At 52.8% G+C, this 16,985-nt stretch overlaps 1 protein-coding gene across 1 annotated transcript in view; it reads left to right on the forward strand.

Moving 5' to 3' along the window:
- The first annotated feature begins 6,017 nt into the window (after positions 1-6,017).
- TVP23A (trans-golgi network vesicle protein 23 homolog A) overlaps positions 6,018-16,985 on the forward strand; it is a 33,109-nt gene continuing 22,141 nt past the window's right edge. The window contains exons 1-2 of the mRNA XM_058711935.1: positions 6,018-6,159; positions 6,416-6,495. Coding sequence (XP_058567918.1) covers positions 6,151-6,159; positions 6,416-6,495 — 89 coding nt within the window. The 5' untranslated portion in view covers positions 6,018-6,150. The remainder of the gene's footprint in view (positions 6,160-6,415; positions 6,496-16,985) is intronic.

The raw sequence follows: 16,985 nt of genomic DNA on the forward strand, positions 1-16,985 counted from the left end.
GGCCTCAGCATGGAGGGACTTGGCGGAGGGGACGAGAAGTGGCAGCTGCAGGAGGGAGCGTCGGCACACAGGCCCTCCATGCCAGGCACTAGGCAGAGGTCAATCCCTTGCTCCCATGGGCGGCACCCCCTGAGACCCCACAGCCCAAGGATCTGCCAGGCCGGCCCCTGGTACGGATGAAGGTCTCCCAGGGGAAACTAAGGCAACTCAGTGACATGGACCTTGAGGGCAACAACAAATCACTTTTTAGTGTAAGTATGTCCCACGCAGTATTTGGGACATGCTTATTCTAAAAACTATCAGTTGCTTCTCTCACATTCAGATCTACCTGGTGTCCAAGGTCCCTCCCTGGTGTCTGGGCAGCTGTCCCTGTGCCTCTCGCCCTCCTGCCTCCCCCAGATGCTCCGCCCACTTCACAGGGCTCCTCCCACCCCACCCCACCTGGCCTCTGTCCTTCATGCTGGCGGCCGGGGCAGTGTGCGCAGGAAGGCAGACCACGGGGCAGCTGGAGGAAGGTGGGTCCCTCCTGTGGGCTGCTCCGGGTCGGGGGGAACCCTATCCACCTTGTCGGTGGCTGGCGGTGCCCGGGGTGAGCCCTGGATCTCTCCCCAGACAGAGTTCAGCTGTGCCCGGGGCCTCTGTCAGATGGAGAGATCATCGCTTCCCTGGACCCTCCCGGGGCCCTTCACCCACTCGCTCACTCTCTCGCTCACCTGCTCTAGGCCATGCACGGGTCTAGGCACATGGGCGCAGCACCTAGAGAGACACATGGGTGCCTGCCTCGCCAGGCCAACGTTCTAGTTGTAGACAGACAAAAGCAAGCAATTAAAAACAAGTCACAGAGCTTCTGGCTAAGTGCTCTCAACGCCCCAGACAAAGCCGCCTTATCCGATGTGGGGGCTGCAAGTCACCAGGGAGCCCCTGAGAAGGGCGAGGCCAAATGCAAAGACCTCCAGGAAAAAGAGCAAGCAAAATATGTTTCATAATTTAATAGATTACATGTTAAGAGGATCACGTTTCGGGGACGCCTGGGTGGCTCCGTCAGTTAAGCATCCAACTCTTGATTTCGGCTCAGGTCATGATCTCTCAGTTCGTGAGATCGAGCCCCATGTCGGGCTCTGCAATGACAGTGCGGAGCCTGCTTGGGATTCTCTCTCTCTCTCTCTCTCTCTCTCTCTGCTCCTCCCCAGCTCGAGTGCACACATTCTCTCTCTCAAAATAAATAAGTAAACTTAAAAAAAAAGATGATCATGTTTTGGATAGAATGGGTTCAAGAAAGGGACAATTAAAATCAATTTCCCCTGTTTCTTTTTACTTTAAATTTTTTTTAATATTTATTTATTTAGGGGAGAGCACAAGCGGGGGAGGGGCAGAGAGAGAGGGAGACACAGAATGTGAAACAGGCTCCAGGCTCTGAGCCGACAGCAGTGAGCCCGATGTGGGGCTCGAACTCACAAACTGCGGGATCATGACCTGAGCTGAAGTCGGATGCTCAACCGACTGAGTCACCCAGGCGCCCCGCATACAGCCTATCTTTGTACATTGATACACATCGTACTACCCTCTTCCTTATGATATTGAAGGGAGCCCCAATGTCTTATCATTTCACCTTAATATGTGGGCATGTAGCTCTAAACATATCTTGATAAACAAAGCTGCGGACAATTCCACTCATAGATGAGTGCCCGGGAGAACTGGAGGTGCATTCAGCCACAGCCATGGGCGGGAATGTTCATAGCATGATTCCTCGTCACCAAAAGGTAGCCAGATGTCCACTGATGGATGAAGGCATAAACAAAACGCCCTCTATCCGTACAAGGAGTCGTACAGCCAAAAAGGAGCGAACCCCTGACACCTGCTACGAGGTGGATGAACCCCGTGAACACGATGCTGAGGGAAAGAAGCCAGAAGCAAAAAGCCACATGGTGTAGGATTGCATCTCTATGAGGGATCCAGAAGAGATGAGTCGACAGAGAGACAGAAAGCAGATGATCGGTTGGCAGGGGCCAGGCGGTGACTAGTATTTAGTATCGAATTTCCTCTCGGGGTCACGAGAATGTTCTGGAACGAGATGGTGGTGATAGTTACACCACGTTGTGAGTCTACTAAAACCCGCCACACGTTATACTTTAAAAGCGTCACATTTTATGGTATGCAAATTCTATCTCAGCTTTTAAAAACCACCACGTCGTTGGGCGCCTGGGTGGCGCAGTCGGTTAAGCGTCCGACTTCAGCCAGGTCACGATCTCACGGTCCGTGAGTTCGAGCCCCTCGTCAGGCTCTGGGCTGATGGCTCGGAGCCTGGAGCCTGTTTCCGATTCTGTGTCTCCCTCTGTCTCTGCCCCTCCCCCGTTCATGCTCTGTCTCTCTCTGTCCCAAAAATAAATAAAAAACGTTGAAAAAAAAATTAAAAAAAAAAAAAAACCACCACGTCGTCATTATGCCTTAAAAGAAAAAAATAAATCATCATCCTTAGTGTTAGGGATCTTGCCCAGCACCCCTTCTAGGGCTCATTCCCTGACTGGCCCATAAGTATCTTTATTTCCCATCGTTGTTTGAATCACATCCTAACAAGGTTCACACGTTGTGTGTGATTAACACATGGATAAAGGTCTTTAAACCAGAAGGTTCTTCTCCCCAGCTCTTTTCTTGCGATGTGTTCGTGGAAGGACCCACGCCCTCTGCCTTTGCATCTTCCCACGGTCTGGGTTCTGTTGTATCCCTGGGGTGGAAGATCCCACATTCCCATTCTGGTTGGCAGCCCGAGCAGGGCACCCCACTCCACCCCCAGGGGCGGCTGGCCAGATGGTGAGACGACCTATCACTGCAAGGTTGGGGCTGGGACCGAGCCAGGGAGCCAGGTGAACAGGAAGGCCTAGGCCGTATCTGTAAAGCATTTGCTGAGTGAATGGGGTTGGTGGTCGGACACCAGGAGGTCCCCAACAAACCAGACCCTTGCAGGCCTTCTTTCCATGGAGCGTGGATTTCGCGGGGCGCTCCCACTGTGGCTGGGGCCATGCTTGGCCCTGCGTGGAGGTCAGGGCAGGACAGTGGGGCCTCTGTCCTCAGCCAGGCGGCTTACACCTGTGCCCTCCCATCAGGTGGCCCCCGAACTCCCATCCTGGCCCACAGAGCCATGCGGTACAGAACGGGCTACCCTCCGCCGGCTGGCCAGTTTGCACCCAATGCTAGGACACGGCCGGGTCTTTCCCTGCTTAGGGCCTTTGCACCTGCTCTTTCCTCGGCATCAGCGCTTGTTCGCCACACATGCTGATGCTCATGAGCTGAAAATGTGAAGTTCTGTGTCTCCCTCTTGGTGTCTCTCTGCCCCTCCCCACTCGAGCTCGTGCTCTCTCTCTCTCTCTCTCTCTCAAAAATAAGTACACATTAAAAATGTTAAAAAGTGGGCTTGTTGTTGCCCTCAAGTTCCATTTCACTGAGCTCTCTTATTATTACTATTTTTAAGTAGGTTTCACACAGCGTGGATCCCGATACGGAGCTCGAAGCCGAAACCCTGAGATCAGGACCTGGGCTGAGATCAAGAGTCGGACGTCCAGCCAGCTGATCCACACGGGCATCCCACGGGCTCCCTTTTTTTTACTTGGGAGATCCTCAGCCCCACTGAGGAGGAATGACAGGGCCACTGTCAGGGTGCGTCTTAACGAGTACCACCCACGGCAATGCAGGCCTAGGGATGGTAGGCCTTGGAGGCTGCAGCTTTCGCCCTGCCCGATGTGGGGGACAGGGTTTTCCAGCCCCAGGTGTGACCCCCACCAAGCCTCTGTGCCAGCTGTCCGTCTCCCGCAGGGTAAGGATCAGAACATTCCAGCCAGGCCGACCCCCCTCCCCCCACCACCGCACCCACCTCCCTGGTTGGGCTCTAGGCTCCGGCATTAAGTCATGTCAGTTCACACCCAAGCTGCTGCTTTCTGAGCCAGGGCTCTTGGGGGCCCATCCGGGGGAGAGGATGGTGCTCAGTCCTCTGTCCCCAGGGCCATTTGCCCCGGGGCCCTCAGTAGGTGTTTGGGAAAGGGCCACCAAGCTGGGTGTGCAGTTCCTGTACTCCCATTGAGACAGACGTGTCTCAGTGGAAGGAGTGATTCTGATACGGGGCTCACTTCCTATGTGCTGCCCCAGGCCCCTCTGCTGATGACCACGAGTGGCCGTCACCAGAGCCGCTGTTTCCTGAGCCCCAGCTCTGAGGAGGGCATTGTCCATGTGCTTTCTCCAGGTCTTGCATCATCCGTGATGACGGGGCAGAGGGAAGGTGTGGCCCCATTCTACAGGTGTGGAGACTGAGGCCAGAGAGGTGAAGTCCCCTGCCCGAGACCATCCAGACAGGAAATGGTGGAGCCGTGTTCCCAGTCTGGCCTGCCCAACTCCAGGTGTTGACCTCCAAGGACCATTCAGAGGCCAGTGGGCGCCTGAGCCTGGAGGCTCTTTCCTTGAGGTTGGTCTGGCCCCAGGGCCAGGGATCAGAGACGAGGCCGCTCTTTGAAACTGCACTCCACGCCCTCCTGAGCCTGGACCGGCAGAAGGTGACAACTGTCAGGATCCCAGTGGCCATATTCAGCGGTAACAGTGCGAAGGGAGAAGGTCTGTGTTTCCCCAAAGTCTCTGCTCTCAGAGATTCTGAGAGCCCATATGAAAGGCAGATGCCCAGGCCCTGGCCCTGGAGATTCAGAAGGCCTGGAGTGGGGCCCGGGAATCTGCCTTTGAACCAGGAGACCCAGGTAAATCCATTGCAGCTGATTTCAAAGTCAATGATGACTTAATTCCCTGCAGAACCCAGGTGTTCCCTGTCTGCCCCTCAAATTCTACTGGCTGACCCTGCCGAGGGCCAGCTGGGAGAGCGTTTCTTCCTGGGGATCAAATGCTGAGCCCCCAGGTCTGGCCCTGGTATCTGCACCCTCAGCCCGTGCCCCGATGTGGACAGGTCAGGAAGGGGCAGAGTGGCACGACCTTGTATTTGTGGGGTGACTTCCACGTGGCAGAGGCACAGCTATTTCTCAAAGCACCCCCCTAACCAGATCGCCAAGAATGACAGTTTGTCCCCAAATGGGATTTCCAAGGGGGGTTTCCTACCTTCTCACCCCCATGGGGACTCTCTGAGCCCCAACTTAACAGATAGCAACAGCTGGTGACTCTCAGAGTCGGAGGAAAAGCCCCTAAATGTTTCGCAACGGCTTCTCACCTCCACCTGCCCTCCCCTGAGTGTCCCACCCCAGGCAGCTGGGGACTAGTGGAGTCAGGAGAGGGGGAGGGCCTTTGTCCCGGGCCAGGAAAGACTCAGGCGGCCAGCCTTCCTCCCTGGGAGATAACCTGGGGAGGCCTTAACATCCGGAATCACTGCCATCACTGCTAATAATACTTATTTTGTGCTCAGTGTGTCTGGCCCCCAGATGAGTGAAGATCTCACCGTGCGCAACAGTGGTTGTTGGTTGCAGCAGATTCACCTGTTGAAAGACAGGTTCCAGGGTCTGCATTCCAGGCCTTCCCAATCTCCAGGGTTGGGCCTGGAAATCTGCTTTTCATAAGGGCCCAGGGGGTGGGGGGGGGCAGGATTCTTGGGATCAGAGACGTTTGGGAAACATTGGCCTTCTCCAGACGCCGAATGAGGCTGCCCATCACCGGCATTCGTTCACGATTCGCTAGTTCGCTAGCCCATACGACAGTTATGGGACCTCCGCCTCATTCACTGGCCCACCCGCTCTGTGCCTCCCAGAATCAGTTCGTGGTCCCCAAATGCGCCTCTGAGCCCGAATCGTCCCCTCCAGGCGGCTGCTCGGTCCTCCTTCCCTCCACTCTGGGCGGCAGCTCTTTCTCTCCTAGGCGCCGTCCGCAGTGAGCCCCGCCCCCGGACCCCCGCCCCGCCCCGCCCCCGGACCCCCGCCCCGCCCCGCCCCCGGACCCTCGCCAGCCCCGCCCCCGGACCCTCGCCAGCCTCGCCCCCGCCCGGTCGGCCGAGCCCACCTCCCCCAGCCCGCGGCTGCGCTCTGGGCCCCGCGCGCCCCGCCTCCACCCGCGACCGGCACCGAGGCAGCACCGCGGAGCGCAAGCTCCCCCCGCCGCTCCCCACCGGGCCGAAGGCAGCGAGAGGCGGAGTCCTTGAGCCTGGGCCGTGGGCTCCAGGTGGGCTCTGGGGAGAGGATGAAGCAGGTAGGACCGCGGGGAGGCCGGGGGCAGGAGGGTGGGGGAGATGACAGGCGGAGCCTGCGGGAGCGCTGGGGGAAGCGAGGAGGAGGGATGCGCAGGCCGGGGCCGGGGCCTGGGCCGGACCCCAAGTGGTCCTCCTGGACCCAGGAGGGTGGAAGGCCTGGGATTGCAGCCGCGGGGGAGGGGCCCTGCCGGCGAGGGGGTGGGGTGGGGATGTGCACCGCCTGCCTGCCTGCCACCTCTGTTTGGTGTCCCCCAGGCCCTGGTGGACGATACTGAGGACGTGTCCCTGGACTTTGGCAACGAAGAGGAGCTGGCCTTTCGGAAAGCCAAGATTAGGTATGTTAGGGACCCGGCTTTGGCAAGCATCACCCAAAGCTGCAAATTCACTTAATTACGTTGACTCACGCACCCATTCATTCATTCATTCAGAATGTGTTGAGCACCTAGTGTGTGCCAGGCATAGGACTAGGGACATACCCTGGGCAGGTCAGACAAGGTCCCTACCCTCCTGGGGCCTGAAGTCTGGGGTGCTGGGGGAGTAACAGTGAACAGGCATATAAAGATGGTCATGAGATAATGACAGAGTATGAGAAGATTTGGGAAGAAACTCAGCAGGTGATGAGGGAAGGCCGCGCAGTCAGGAAGGGCCTCTCTAGGGAGGTGACATTTGAACTGTGACCTGAATGCTGAGAAGCCAGCCATGGGAGACTCTGGACGAAGACCGTTCCAAGCAGAAGAACAGCAGGTGCAAAGGCCCTGGGGCTGTGTTGGAAGGTTGGAGAAAGGCCCCTGTGTCTGGGGGTGGTGGGGAAAGGAGAGGGGTTGGCAGGAGGCTGGAGAGCGGGACAGGGGCTTACCTTTTTATTCTTACCCCTGCGTCAGCACCAGGCAGACTAACATAGTATCCTGGGTTGAGTCACTTGCCTACCAGAGATCTTCCCAGAAGGTGGCAGGACTAGGGTGTGAGGAATGACCCACAGACATGGTTGCCGATGACCCGGGCAGCCGCCACATCTAGAAACGCCCATGGCTCAGCCACCCTTACTCCCATCTCTCCTTCCAGCCCTCCGAGTCAGCGGGGTGGGGGCCTGGTGCCTACCTGCCGTTCCTTTTCAGTTCTCGATCCAAATCCACTGAAGCCCAAATTGGAATATGACTGCACTGGGCTACGACGACAAATTACTATAAACTTGTTGGCTTAAAAAGAGCAGAAATTTATTCTCTCACGCTTCTGTAGGCCGGAGGTCCAAAATCAGTGTCACTAGGCCAAAAAAAGGCGTCGGCAGGACCATACCCCGCCGGAGGCTGTCGGGGAAAATCTGGCCCTTGCCTTTTGCAGCTTCCGGTGGGTGCGAGGCCAGCACCGTAGCATCTCTGAAACTCTCTCCGCTCCGTTTCACGCTGCCTTTTCTGTGTCAAACGTCCCTGTCTTCCTCCGCTAGGGTTGCTTGTGAATGCATTTGGGGCCCGTCTGGATTATCGAGGATAAGCCCTCCATCTCAAGATCCTTCACTTAATCACACAAGCAGAGTCCCTTTTGCCACATCAAGTGACATCCACAGGTTCCAGGGATTAGGACCTGGATATTTGGGGAGGGGCATTCTTCAGCCTGCCATAATGACCTGTGACTAATTGTCTTTCAGGAAAGACACTGTAAGGGAACTGGAATCCTGGGAGAAAATCTTGTAGAGCATCCGTACTCATTGTATGGCCAACTCTGGGCTGGTGGCTGGGACTACATACATACAGGACACGCTCCCTTCCTTTATGGAGTTGTCCGGTCTGGAGCAGGGATGGTCAACCCCAACATGGCCGACATCTTGGGCTGGATGATTCTTTGTTGTAGGGGTTGTCCTGTGCATTGTAGGATACTAGCAGTGTTCCTGGCCTCTACCCACCGGATGCCAGTATTATCTTACCAGTAATGAATCTAGACACTGGCAGGTGTCCCCCTGGGGGCAGACTTGCCCCTAGCTTACAATCGCTGGTGAGGGGGTAATGGGCGTAGGTGTTCCCGTGGCTGTTGTGTCTCAGTGTTTAAATGCCGTGGTGGGCAAGAGCGTGAGCAATTGTCCTGGTTAGGGGAGCGGCGGCAGCTGAGACCTGAAGGGTGGGGAGGAGTTAGCCAAGCAGGGAAGGCAGGAAGGGTATGACACGCGCTGGTTTGGAGGTGAGAGCATGAGTTTAAGGAGTTGACAGTGGTTCACTGTGACTCAAGACCAAGGACACGGGGAGGGGTCTGAGCAGAGGATGCGGCCAGACCCTGAAGGGCTCGTAAGCACAGTTGTAGAGCTCTGCTGTCCACTAGAACTTTCTCTGGGGATGGGAATGTGCTATATCTGTGCTGTCCAATATGGTAGCCACCAGCCACCCTGTGGCTCTTGACCATTTGGTATGTGGCTAGTGTGAACTTTGGGCGGAACTTTGGACATTTGATCTTACTTTGTTTATTTTACTTTATTTTTTAAAGATTTTATTATCTTATTTTATTGTTTATTAATTTATTTTGAGAGAGAGCGTGAGCACAGGTAGAGAGAGAGGGAGGCAGAGAGAATCCCAAGCAGGATCGGCACCATCAGCGCAGAGCGTCACATGGGGCTGGAACTCACAAGCCGTGAGATCATGACCTGAATCGAAATCAAGAGTCACACTCCACCCACTGAGCTGCCCTGGTGCCCGTAAAGATTGTATCGTTTTAAGTAATCTCTACACCCAACATGGGGCTCGAACTCACAACCCTGAGATCAAGAATTCCATGTTCCACCAACTGAGCTAGCCAGCCGCCCCTAATTGTATTTAAATTTCATTAACCACATGCAGCTACCATATTGGATAGTGCAGTTCTAGAGTTTGGTCACCACTGTAGAGCTTTGCTCCGGGAGGTGACAGGATCGGAGTTGCAGGACGGAGGATGGACGGTAGGGGAAGGTGGAAACAGGGAACAGAAGCTTGGACCGCGGTGCTGGCAGGGGTGATGGAGGGCAGTGGGGGTGCCCAGAGGCACATAGGCAGTAGAATCAGCCAGCCTTGGTGATGGTCAAGATGTAGGGTGGGGACAGGGACAGTAAAGGGCGACGCCCGGGTTTCTGGCCTAGTGATCCCTGCAAAGGAACACTTCTGGGGTCATGGATGTTGGGTTCAGGAAGTCCTTGTTGGATTGTACTGGAATGTCTACTAGCCGGGTCTCATGGGCAGCTGGGGAAGAGAGGCTGGGAGCTGGAGGGATCATCTGGGCAGCATTCAGAGGTCAGGGGGCCACAGCTCACGAACTCAAATGTGTCTCAGAGCCACCAATCCCAGAATCCTCTGGTGTGCCTCATGCAGGTTTCTGGGCCCAGCTCTGCACCTACTTAACCGGATCCACAGGGCACAGGCCTGGGAACGTGAATTTAAAATAGCATCTCTCCTTGACTCTGATGATCAAGAATATGGAGATGGCTGGAAATTCTTGAGGATAAATGAGCTCCTGGATAGCAGGGCAGAAAGGGGGTTCTAAATGTGGTCAATGGAGGGGTTTCACGGGGTTCAGGAACTCTCTGAAAACTAGTGTCTAAGTTTCCTATGTGTTGCTTTAGGAAAAGGGTTGAGACTTTTATTAGATTGCCAAATGAGCCCATGATCCAAAGAAGTTAAGAGGCACTGGTACAGGGCAAGGATCACTTGGGAATGTCCTGTTGAAATGGATGCCAGGTTGACTTTGAAGGGAGGTGACGTGACAGAAGGGGCCCTATAGCAGGAGTCTGGGATATTGGGGCCACTGCTTTTACTGCTCGCTGTCTTTGTGGTTTTGGAAAGGTCACCTTGTTTCGCTGAGCCTCCTTAACCTGTCTGTAATTGTACCAGCTTGACCTCACCGTGTGGATTTTATACAGTTTGTTGAGCAAATAATTAGCCAACATCTGCTGGATCAGGTGCTGAGCCATGGGGTAGAGACCAGACCTGTTCCTCCCCTTCCTGTCCCCAGTTCTAGGTCATCGAGGTGCAGTGTTGTGGAAGGGGGTCTTGGGGGGGGCACCTGGCAGTATCGGGGGAGGATGCGATCCCACAGCACACCTGGGCAGGTAGAGGAACTGTTAGCCAAGTTCTCTGAGTGTGTGTGTGTGTGTGTGTGTGTGTGTGTGTGTGTGTGTGTTCCTCACTGGCTTCCTTTTCCTCTTTCTTTCTTCCTCCCTTTTCTTTCTTTCTTTCTTTCTTTCTTTCTTTCTTTCTTTCTTTCTTTCTTTCTTTCTTTCTCTTTCTTTCTTTCTTTCTTTCTTTCTTTCTTTCTTTCTTTCTTCCTTTTCTTTCCTTTTCTTTCTTTCTTTCTGTCTCCCTTTTCTTCCTTCCTTCCTCCTTTCCTTTCCTTTCCTTTCCTTTCCTTTCCTTTCCTTTCCTTTCCTTTCCTTTCCTTTCCTTTCCTTTCCCCCTCTCTCTCACTTTCTTTCTTTCCTTTTTTTTAATTGTGGAAAAACCCCACAACCTGAAAGTTACCAGTTTTAACGACTTTTAAGCCTACCATTCAGTAGCATTAAATATATTTGTGCTGTTGTGCAGCACCCCTCCAGAACTTTCTTGCAGATCTGAAGCTCAGTACCCATTAAACACCTCCCCCTTTCCCCTGCCCCAGTCCCTGGCAACCAGCTTTCTTCTTTCAGTCCCTCTGAATGTGACAACTTCAGATACTTCGTGTAAGTGGAATCATATAGAATCTGTGCCTGGCTCGTTTCACTTAACATAAATGTCCTTGAGGTACGTCCATATTTTAGCAGGTGTCAGAATTTCCTTCCTTTTTAAAGGCTGAGCAGTGATATACCACACTGAGTCCTTCCGTTTTTCTGTCGGTGGACCCTGGCTTGCTTCTTGGGTTTAGCTCTTGCGAATAGTACCTCCAGGAACGTGGATACCCACATATATCTTCCAGACCCTGCTCTCAGTGCATACCCAGCTGTGGAACTGCTGTGTCCTGAGGAAACTCTGTGTGTAATTTTTTGGGGAACTTCCGTACCATTTTCCATAACACTTGTATCATTTGGCACTTCTGCCAGCGATGGGCAGGACCAATTTCTCCACATCTTCACCAGCACTTGTTATTTTCTGGTTTTTTTTTTTCATAGTAGCCATCCCGATGGATGTGGGGTGTCTCATGGGGTGTCGATTGACATTTCGTTGGTGATTGTTGATGAGAATCTTCTACTGCGCCTGTTGGCTATTTGTATGTCTTCCTTCGAGAAATGTCCATCCAAGTCCTTTGTTCATGTCTTTTTAAAAATTGTTCTTAATGTTATTCATTTCTGAGAGATGGAGAGAGACAGAGCATGAGTGGGGGAGGAGCAGAGAGAGAGGGAGACACAGAATCTGAAGCAGGCTCCAGGCTCCGAGCTGTCAGCACAGACCTGGACGTGGGGCTTGAACTCATGAACCGGGAGATCGTGACCTGAGCCAAAGTCAGATGCTTAACTGACTGAGCCACCCAGGCGCCCCTCTTTGCTCATTTTTTAATCGGGTGGAGTTTTTGCCGTTGAGTTGTAGGACTTCTTTATATACTGTGTATGTTAATCCCTTATGAGATATGTGATTTGCAGATATTCTCTCCCATTCCATAGGTTGTCTTTCCACTCTGTTGATTGTGTCCTTTGATGCACAAAAGTTTTTTAGTTGGACGTAGTTCTGTTTGTCTATTTTTACTTCCGTTATTGTTGTTTTTGGTGTCCTATTGTGTTGTGTGTGTTTTAAATTGGAATATAACTCACATATCATAAACCAGCTTTTAAAGTTCATGTTTTTTAATTTATTTTGAGAGACAGATAGAGAGCAAGTGGGGAGGGGGCAGAGAGAGAGAGGGAGACAGAATTCCAAGGAGGCTTCACACCGTCAGTACAGAGCCCAATGCTAGATTCGAAGTCACGAATCGTGTGATCGTGACCTGAGCCGAAATCAAGAGTCAGATGCTTAACCGACTGAGCGCATAGACCACCCTTGTAAAGAATACACCTCAGTGTGGTTTTCAGTATATTCACAAGGTTGTGCAGCCGTCTCCACTGACTGGTTCCAGAACTTTTTCATCTCCCCAGACAGGAACCCTGTACCCATTCAGCACTTACTTTCCCCACGTCTCCCCCTGCCCAGCCCCTGGCGACCATCCATCTACATTCTGCCCCTACAAATTTGCCTGCTCTGGACGTCTCATAGAAATGGAATCACCTAGCCTGTGGCCTTTTGTCTTTCTTCTTTTGCTAAGTGTCATGTTTTCCGGATTTGACCGTGTTTGCACATTTCTTCGTTCCTTTTTATGGCTGAATAATATTTCATCATATGGCTAAAGCACATGTTGTTTTTCCATTCGTAAGTTGATGGACATTTGCATTATTTCTGCTCTTTAGGTCTTTAAAAAATTTTTTTTTAATGTTTATTTATTTTTGAGAGAGAGTGCAAGCTGGGGAGGGGCAGAGAGAGGGAGACACAGAATCCAAAGCAGGCTCCAGGCTCTGAGCTGTCAGCGCAGAGCCCGACGCGGGGCTGAGATCACAAACCTTGAGATCATGACCTGAGCCAAAGCCGGACGCTTAACCATATGAGCCACCCAGGCGCTCCTCTGCTCTTTGGTTCTTACGAAAAGTGCTGCTGTGAACATTTGTGTACACGTGTTTCTGTGGACATTTGTTTTTCAGCTCTCTAGGGCGTAAACCTAGGAGGGAGATTGCCGAGCCCTACAGCAGACTCTCTGTTTTAGCCACGCTGTGTTACAGACCCGCTTTGATTGAGTCCTCTGGGCTTCCAGCCGCCTCGGGGAATAGGAAGAGCCCAGACTCGAGATCAGACAGACCCAGGTTTGAATCTTGTGTCCACCGATCTCCAGCCAGGGTTCACCGAAGTCCAGGCCTGCCTGTTAGGTCCTTTCCTCCAACCTACAGGCAATTCCATGCTATCAGCGGGCAAATAACACTGCCTTGGGAGACCCAGGACATTCCCAGGAAGACCTGATGGTAACCCTGTACTCACAGTGACCTTGACCAAGTCAGAGCACCTCCTAGATCCCCATCTTCTCGTCTGTCCAGGGGGATCATGTTGGCTCTATCGTAGGGTTGCGTAAAGGGGACTAGGTGAGGCGACAGACGTATATAGCCAGCTGAGTGGGACCCCTGGCGCCTTGTGTGGCTTTCATAAATGGTGCCTGTTATACGCCTTCTGTGTGACTTCTGTGTCCTGCTGCTGTGGGCAGGGCCAGGGTGGGGGCGTGTCCTCAGGTGGAACAGGACATCACACTGCGGCTGTCCCTGGAGCAGGAGACTGTCTCCTGTTGAAAGTTATGTCTATACTTTCAAGGCACCGTCTTTACACAATGCGCGTAGACCCAAAGGCCATGGGGTCCCGCGGATCCCCCTGAGTAGGATGGTTTCCTCTTGCCGCGGACAGAGTTCTTACATCTGATTTTGGTCCTAATTGTCAGGGCTGGTTTGTTGGCGGGGTTCATTCGGTGTTGCATGGCTGGTCCTCACCCGGCCCAGGGTCTCGAGTTGAGGAGGATGCTGTCCCGTGGTCCCAAATGCCCCAGGGAGTCACATGTTAGTGGGGGCCAGGCCCTCAGGCAAAAATCACTACCCCCACAAATCCCTGACCAGTCCGTCAAGCAGAATAATGTTCTGCCTCTCAGGAAGCCTCTCCACTGTCGCTTTGTGTTCCTGAGCGGGATATAAAGCCTGCTCATCCAAATGAGCCACCGATGGAATTGTTGGCTGTTTCTGAGGGGAAGTTAGAGGGAATGAAAAGTAATAGTAATAGCAAACACCGACCCAGCAATTACGATTCATTTAATCTCTATCGCAAACCCGTGAAATGGATACGATGGTTTTTAGTGCTTTCAGGGCGAAGGCAATTGACAGACTGGAGGGAGTTGCTGAGGGGCATGCGGCTAGGAGGCTGCAGATTTGAGCCCTAGAGTGTGAATCTTGCATCACACCCTGCTGAGGGGGCCAGATGCTCACGCAGGGAGGGACACTTGGGGATGAACCGTGGGAACAGCACTTGTAGGGCTTCTGTGTGGGGCTTCCTCTGGGGAATACGTTACATTGCCCCTGTATCCGTGGGAGTGCTGCATTGCTCCCGGTGTTCAGAGCGGGTTTTCTTGACGTCAGCACTAATTGCTATTTGGGATCGATAATGCTGCCTTGTGGGGGTTGTCTTGTGCATTGTACGATTTTAGCAACAGTAGCATTGCACCCTGTCCCCAAGTGACAGCCAGGAAAGTTTCCAGAGTGGCCAGATGTCTCCTAGGGGCAAAATTACCCCTGTTGAGAACCCTGATTGGGTTATTCTCCCTCTCTCCCTCCCTCTAGGGTTTGGATTTGGATTTGGATAAGTTAAATTTGCATTTGAGGGGAGTCAGAGCATTCCCAACCCCTCTACATTTGACATTGACCCAAGGGAAGCTGGTGGGGTGGGCATGTGACCTCAGACAGAGCCTTGGTGGCCACCTGCAATGCTCTGAAATCAACACAGGTGCATCTCTAATTGCCACACACACACACACACACACACGCGTGCGCACACACACACACACACACACACACACACATACACACACACCCCATGCTCCAACACAGAAAGGAGGAGAAGAATTTCGGTTTTTCTTTGTTGTTATCCCAGAAAGTGTTCGCCTCAGTAATTGAGGACCCCTCCCCTGGACCCCTGACCCCAGTGACCTTGGGGAGGTCGTGCTGCCCCTCCCCCCACTCTGAAATCTATTTTAAACATCTAGAAATACAACACGTAAGCAGGTCCCACTAAGAGCTGAGGGTTTAATTTTAAGGAAGGTCCATGATTACCAAGGAAAACAGCCTGCAGAATCAGGGAACTGGACAAATTTCGGTTCTCTTTGATTAGAGCACAGAATTCATATTTTGAAATTAACTCCTGTATCAACAGCAGCCTAACTTCCCCTTACTTACATTTCTTGCTAACATGAAATCGATTGCATAAGCCCCGCCAACAATAAAATCACCAGAAGGAGATTTTTGCTCAAGTGTGGCCCACACAATCAGGGAGGGCACTGGGGATGGTGGTCAGGTTCTGATGTTTGATATCGGACAGGAGGCTAATCGTGTGGACCCATAGGATTTAATTCACTCATTCATTTATTCTGGGCTGATGCTACTGACGTGTGGGGCCAGACGTTCTTTTTTTATTTTTTTTATTTTTATTTTTATTAAAAAAAATTTTTTTTTCAACGTTTTTTATTTATTTTTGGGACAGAGAGAGACAGAGCATGAACGGGGGAGGGGCAGAGAGAGAGGGAGACACAGAATCGGAAACAGGCTCCAGGCTCCGAGCCATCAGCCCAGAGCCCGACGCGGGGCTCGAACTCACGGACCGCGAGATCGTGACCTGGCTGAAGTCGGACGCTTAACCGACTACGCCACCCAGGCGCCCTCTTTTTTTATTTTTTTAAGTTTAGTTACTTATTTTGAGACAGACAGAGGCCGTGTGAGTGGGGGAGGGGCAGAGAACGAGAGACAGAGAGAGAGAGAGAGGGGGGTGGAGAGAGAATCCCAAGCAGGCTCCGCAAGGTCAGCGCAGAGCCTGATGCGGGGCTTGAACCTGAGCCGTGAGATCATGACCGGAGCCGAAACCAAGAATCAGACGCTGAACCGACTGAGCCACCCGGCTGCTCCCAGGGCCTGACATTCTTTGTTGAGAGGACTGTCTTGTGCACCGTAGCAGCGTTTCTTGGCCACTACCCCACTGGATCGTAGCGGTTCCCAAGTTGTGGCAACCGAAAATGTCTCCAGATATTTATTGCTTTTGCCAAAGGAGCAAAATGACTTCCCTTTTGAGAACCACTGGTTTATTCTTGCGCGCACTTCATTTGTTCGTTAAATCAACAGAAACTTTCTAGAGCCTCTGTGTGCTGAACACTGTGCTGGGGGACACAGAGAAAACCAGACAGGCCTGGTTCTGGTCCTCACGGAACTGACATTTTAACTAAGGAGAAGGCAGTGACCATCTAAGCAAGTATCTATTAAACAAAGAAACTTTAGAGAGGGATAGTCCCAGGAAGGGAAAGCCAGCAATGTAGGAAGTGAGGAGTGAGAGGGAGAGACAGTTGGAGATTGATTAGGGGGATGGACGTGTGAGGCTTTGAAGAGCCCAGTGGCGAATTTGGAATTTCATCTACGTCTGATGGGCGATCTTTGGAGAGATTTGAGCAGGGAGGGGATGGTGTGATCTGACCGACACTTGAGAAAGTTGCCTGTGACCGGCATGTGGCCATAGGGCAAGGGTGGAAGCAGCGAGATGTGTTAAGAGGCTGGTGAAGGGGCCAGAGTGGAAGTTGCTGGTGGCCTGGACTGGCTGAACTCCAGGCACACACTTGGGGACTTGGCTCAGATGGACCTTTGTGCAGATTCTTTCAGCTCCGGGGGTGGGAGTCCAAGGTCAGAGAGAGATGGTTGGAAGCAGTAGGGTGGGGAGCTTAGATGCAGGTCTTGGAGTCTCGGGGTCCCAAACTTCATCAGCATCTCCGGGGACCTCAAAGAAGGGGCAAGACTTCGGGTCCTCAGGCCCCGTCCCTGAAGATGCCGACTCAGTCCCTGTGGATATGGGTGTGGAAACCTCCGGCAGCAAAGCTTTTCTGTGTCCCAGGCCCCTCGGGAGATTTTTCTCGGTTGTCCCTTTGTGGATGATAGGGAGTGTGCCCACTGTCTTCGGCACGGGAGGGTGGGTACAGATACCAAGCTTAGCCCTCAATTTTGCCAGGTGGTGCTCGTGAATTTCCTTAGTAGAGACCAACTCAGTGGGTCTGGGTGAGAATGTGATGGGCCAGCTCTGGGGCTGGCCCTTCCGTGGCCCTG

This window comes from Neofelis nebulosa, chromosome 18, assembly GCF_028018385.1.
Source record: "Neofelis nebulosa isolate mNeoNeb1 chromosome 18, mNeoNeb1.pri, whole genome shotgun sequence".
Classification (NCBI taxonomy): Eukaryota; Metazoa; Chordata; class Mammalia; order Carnivora; family Felidae; genus Neofelis; species Neofelis nebulosa.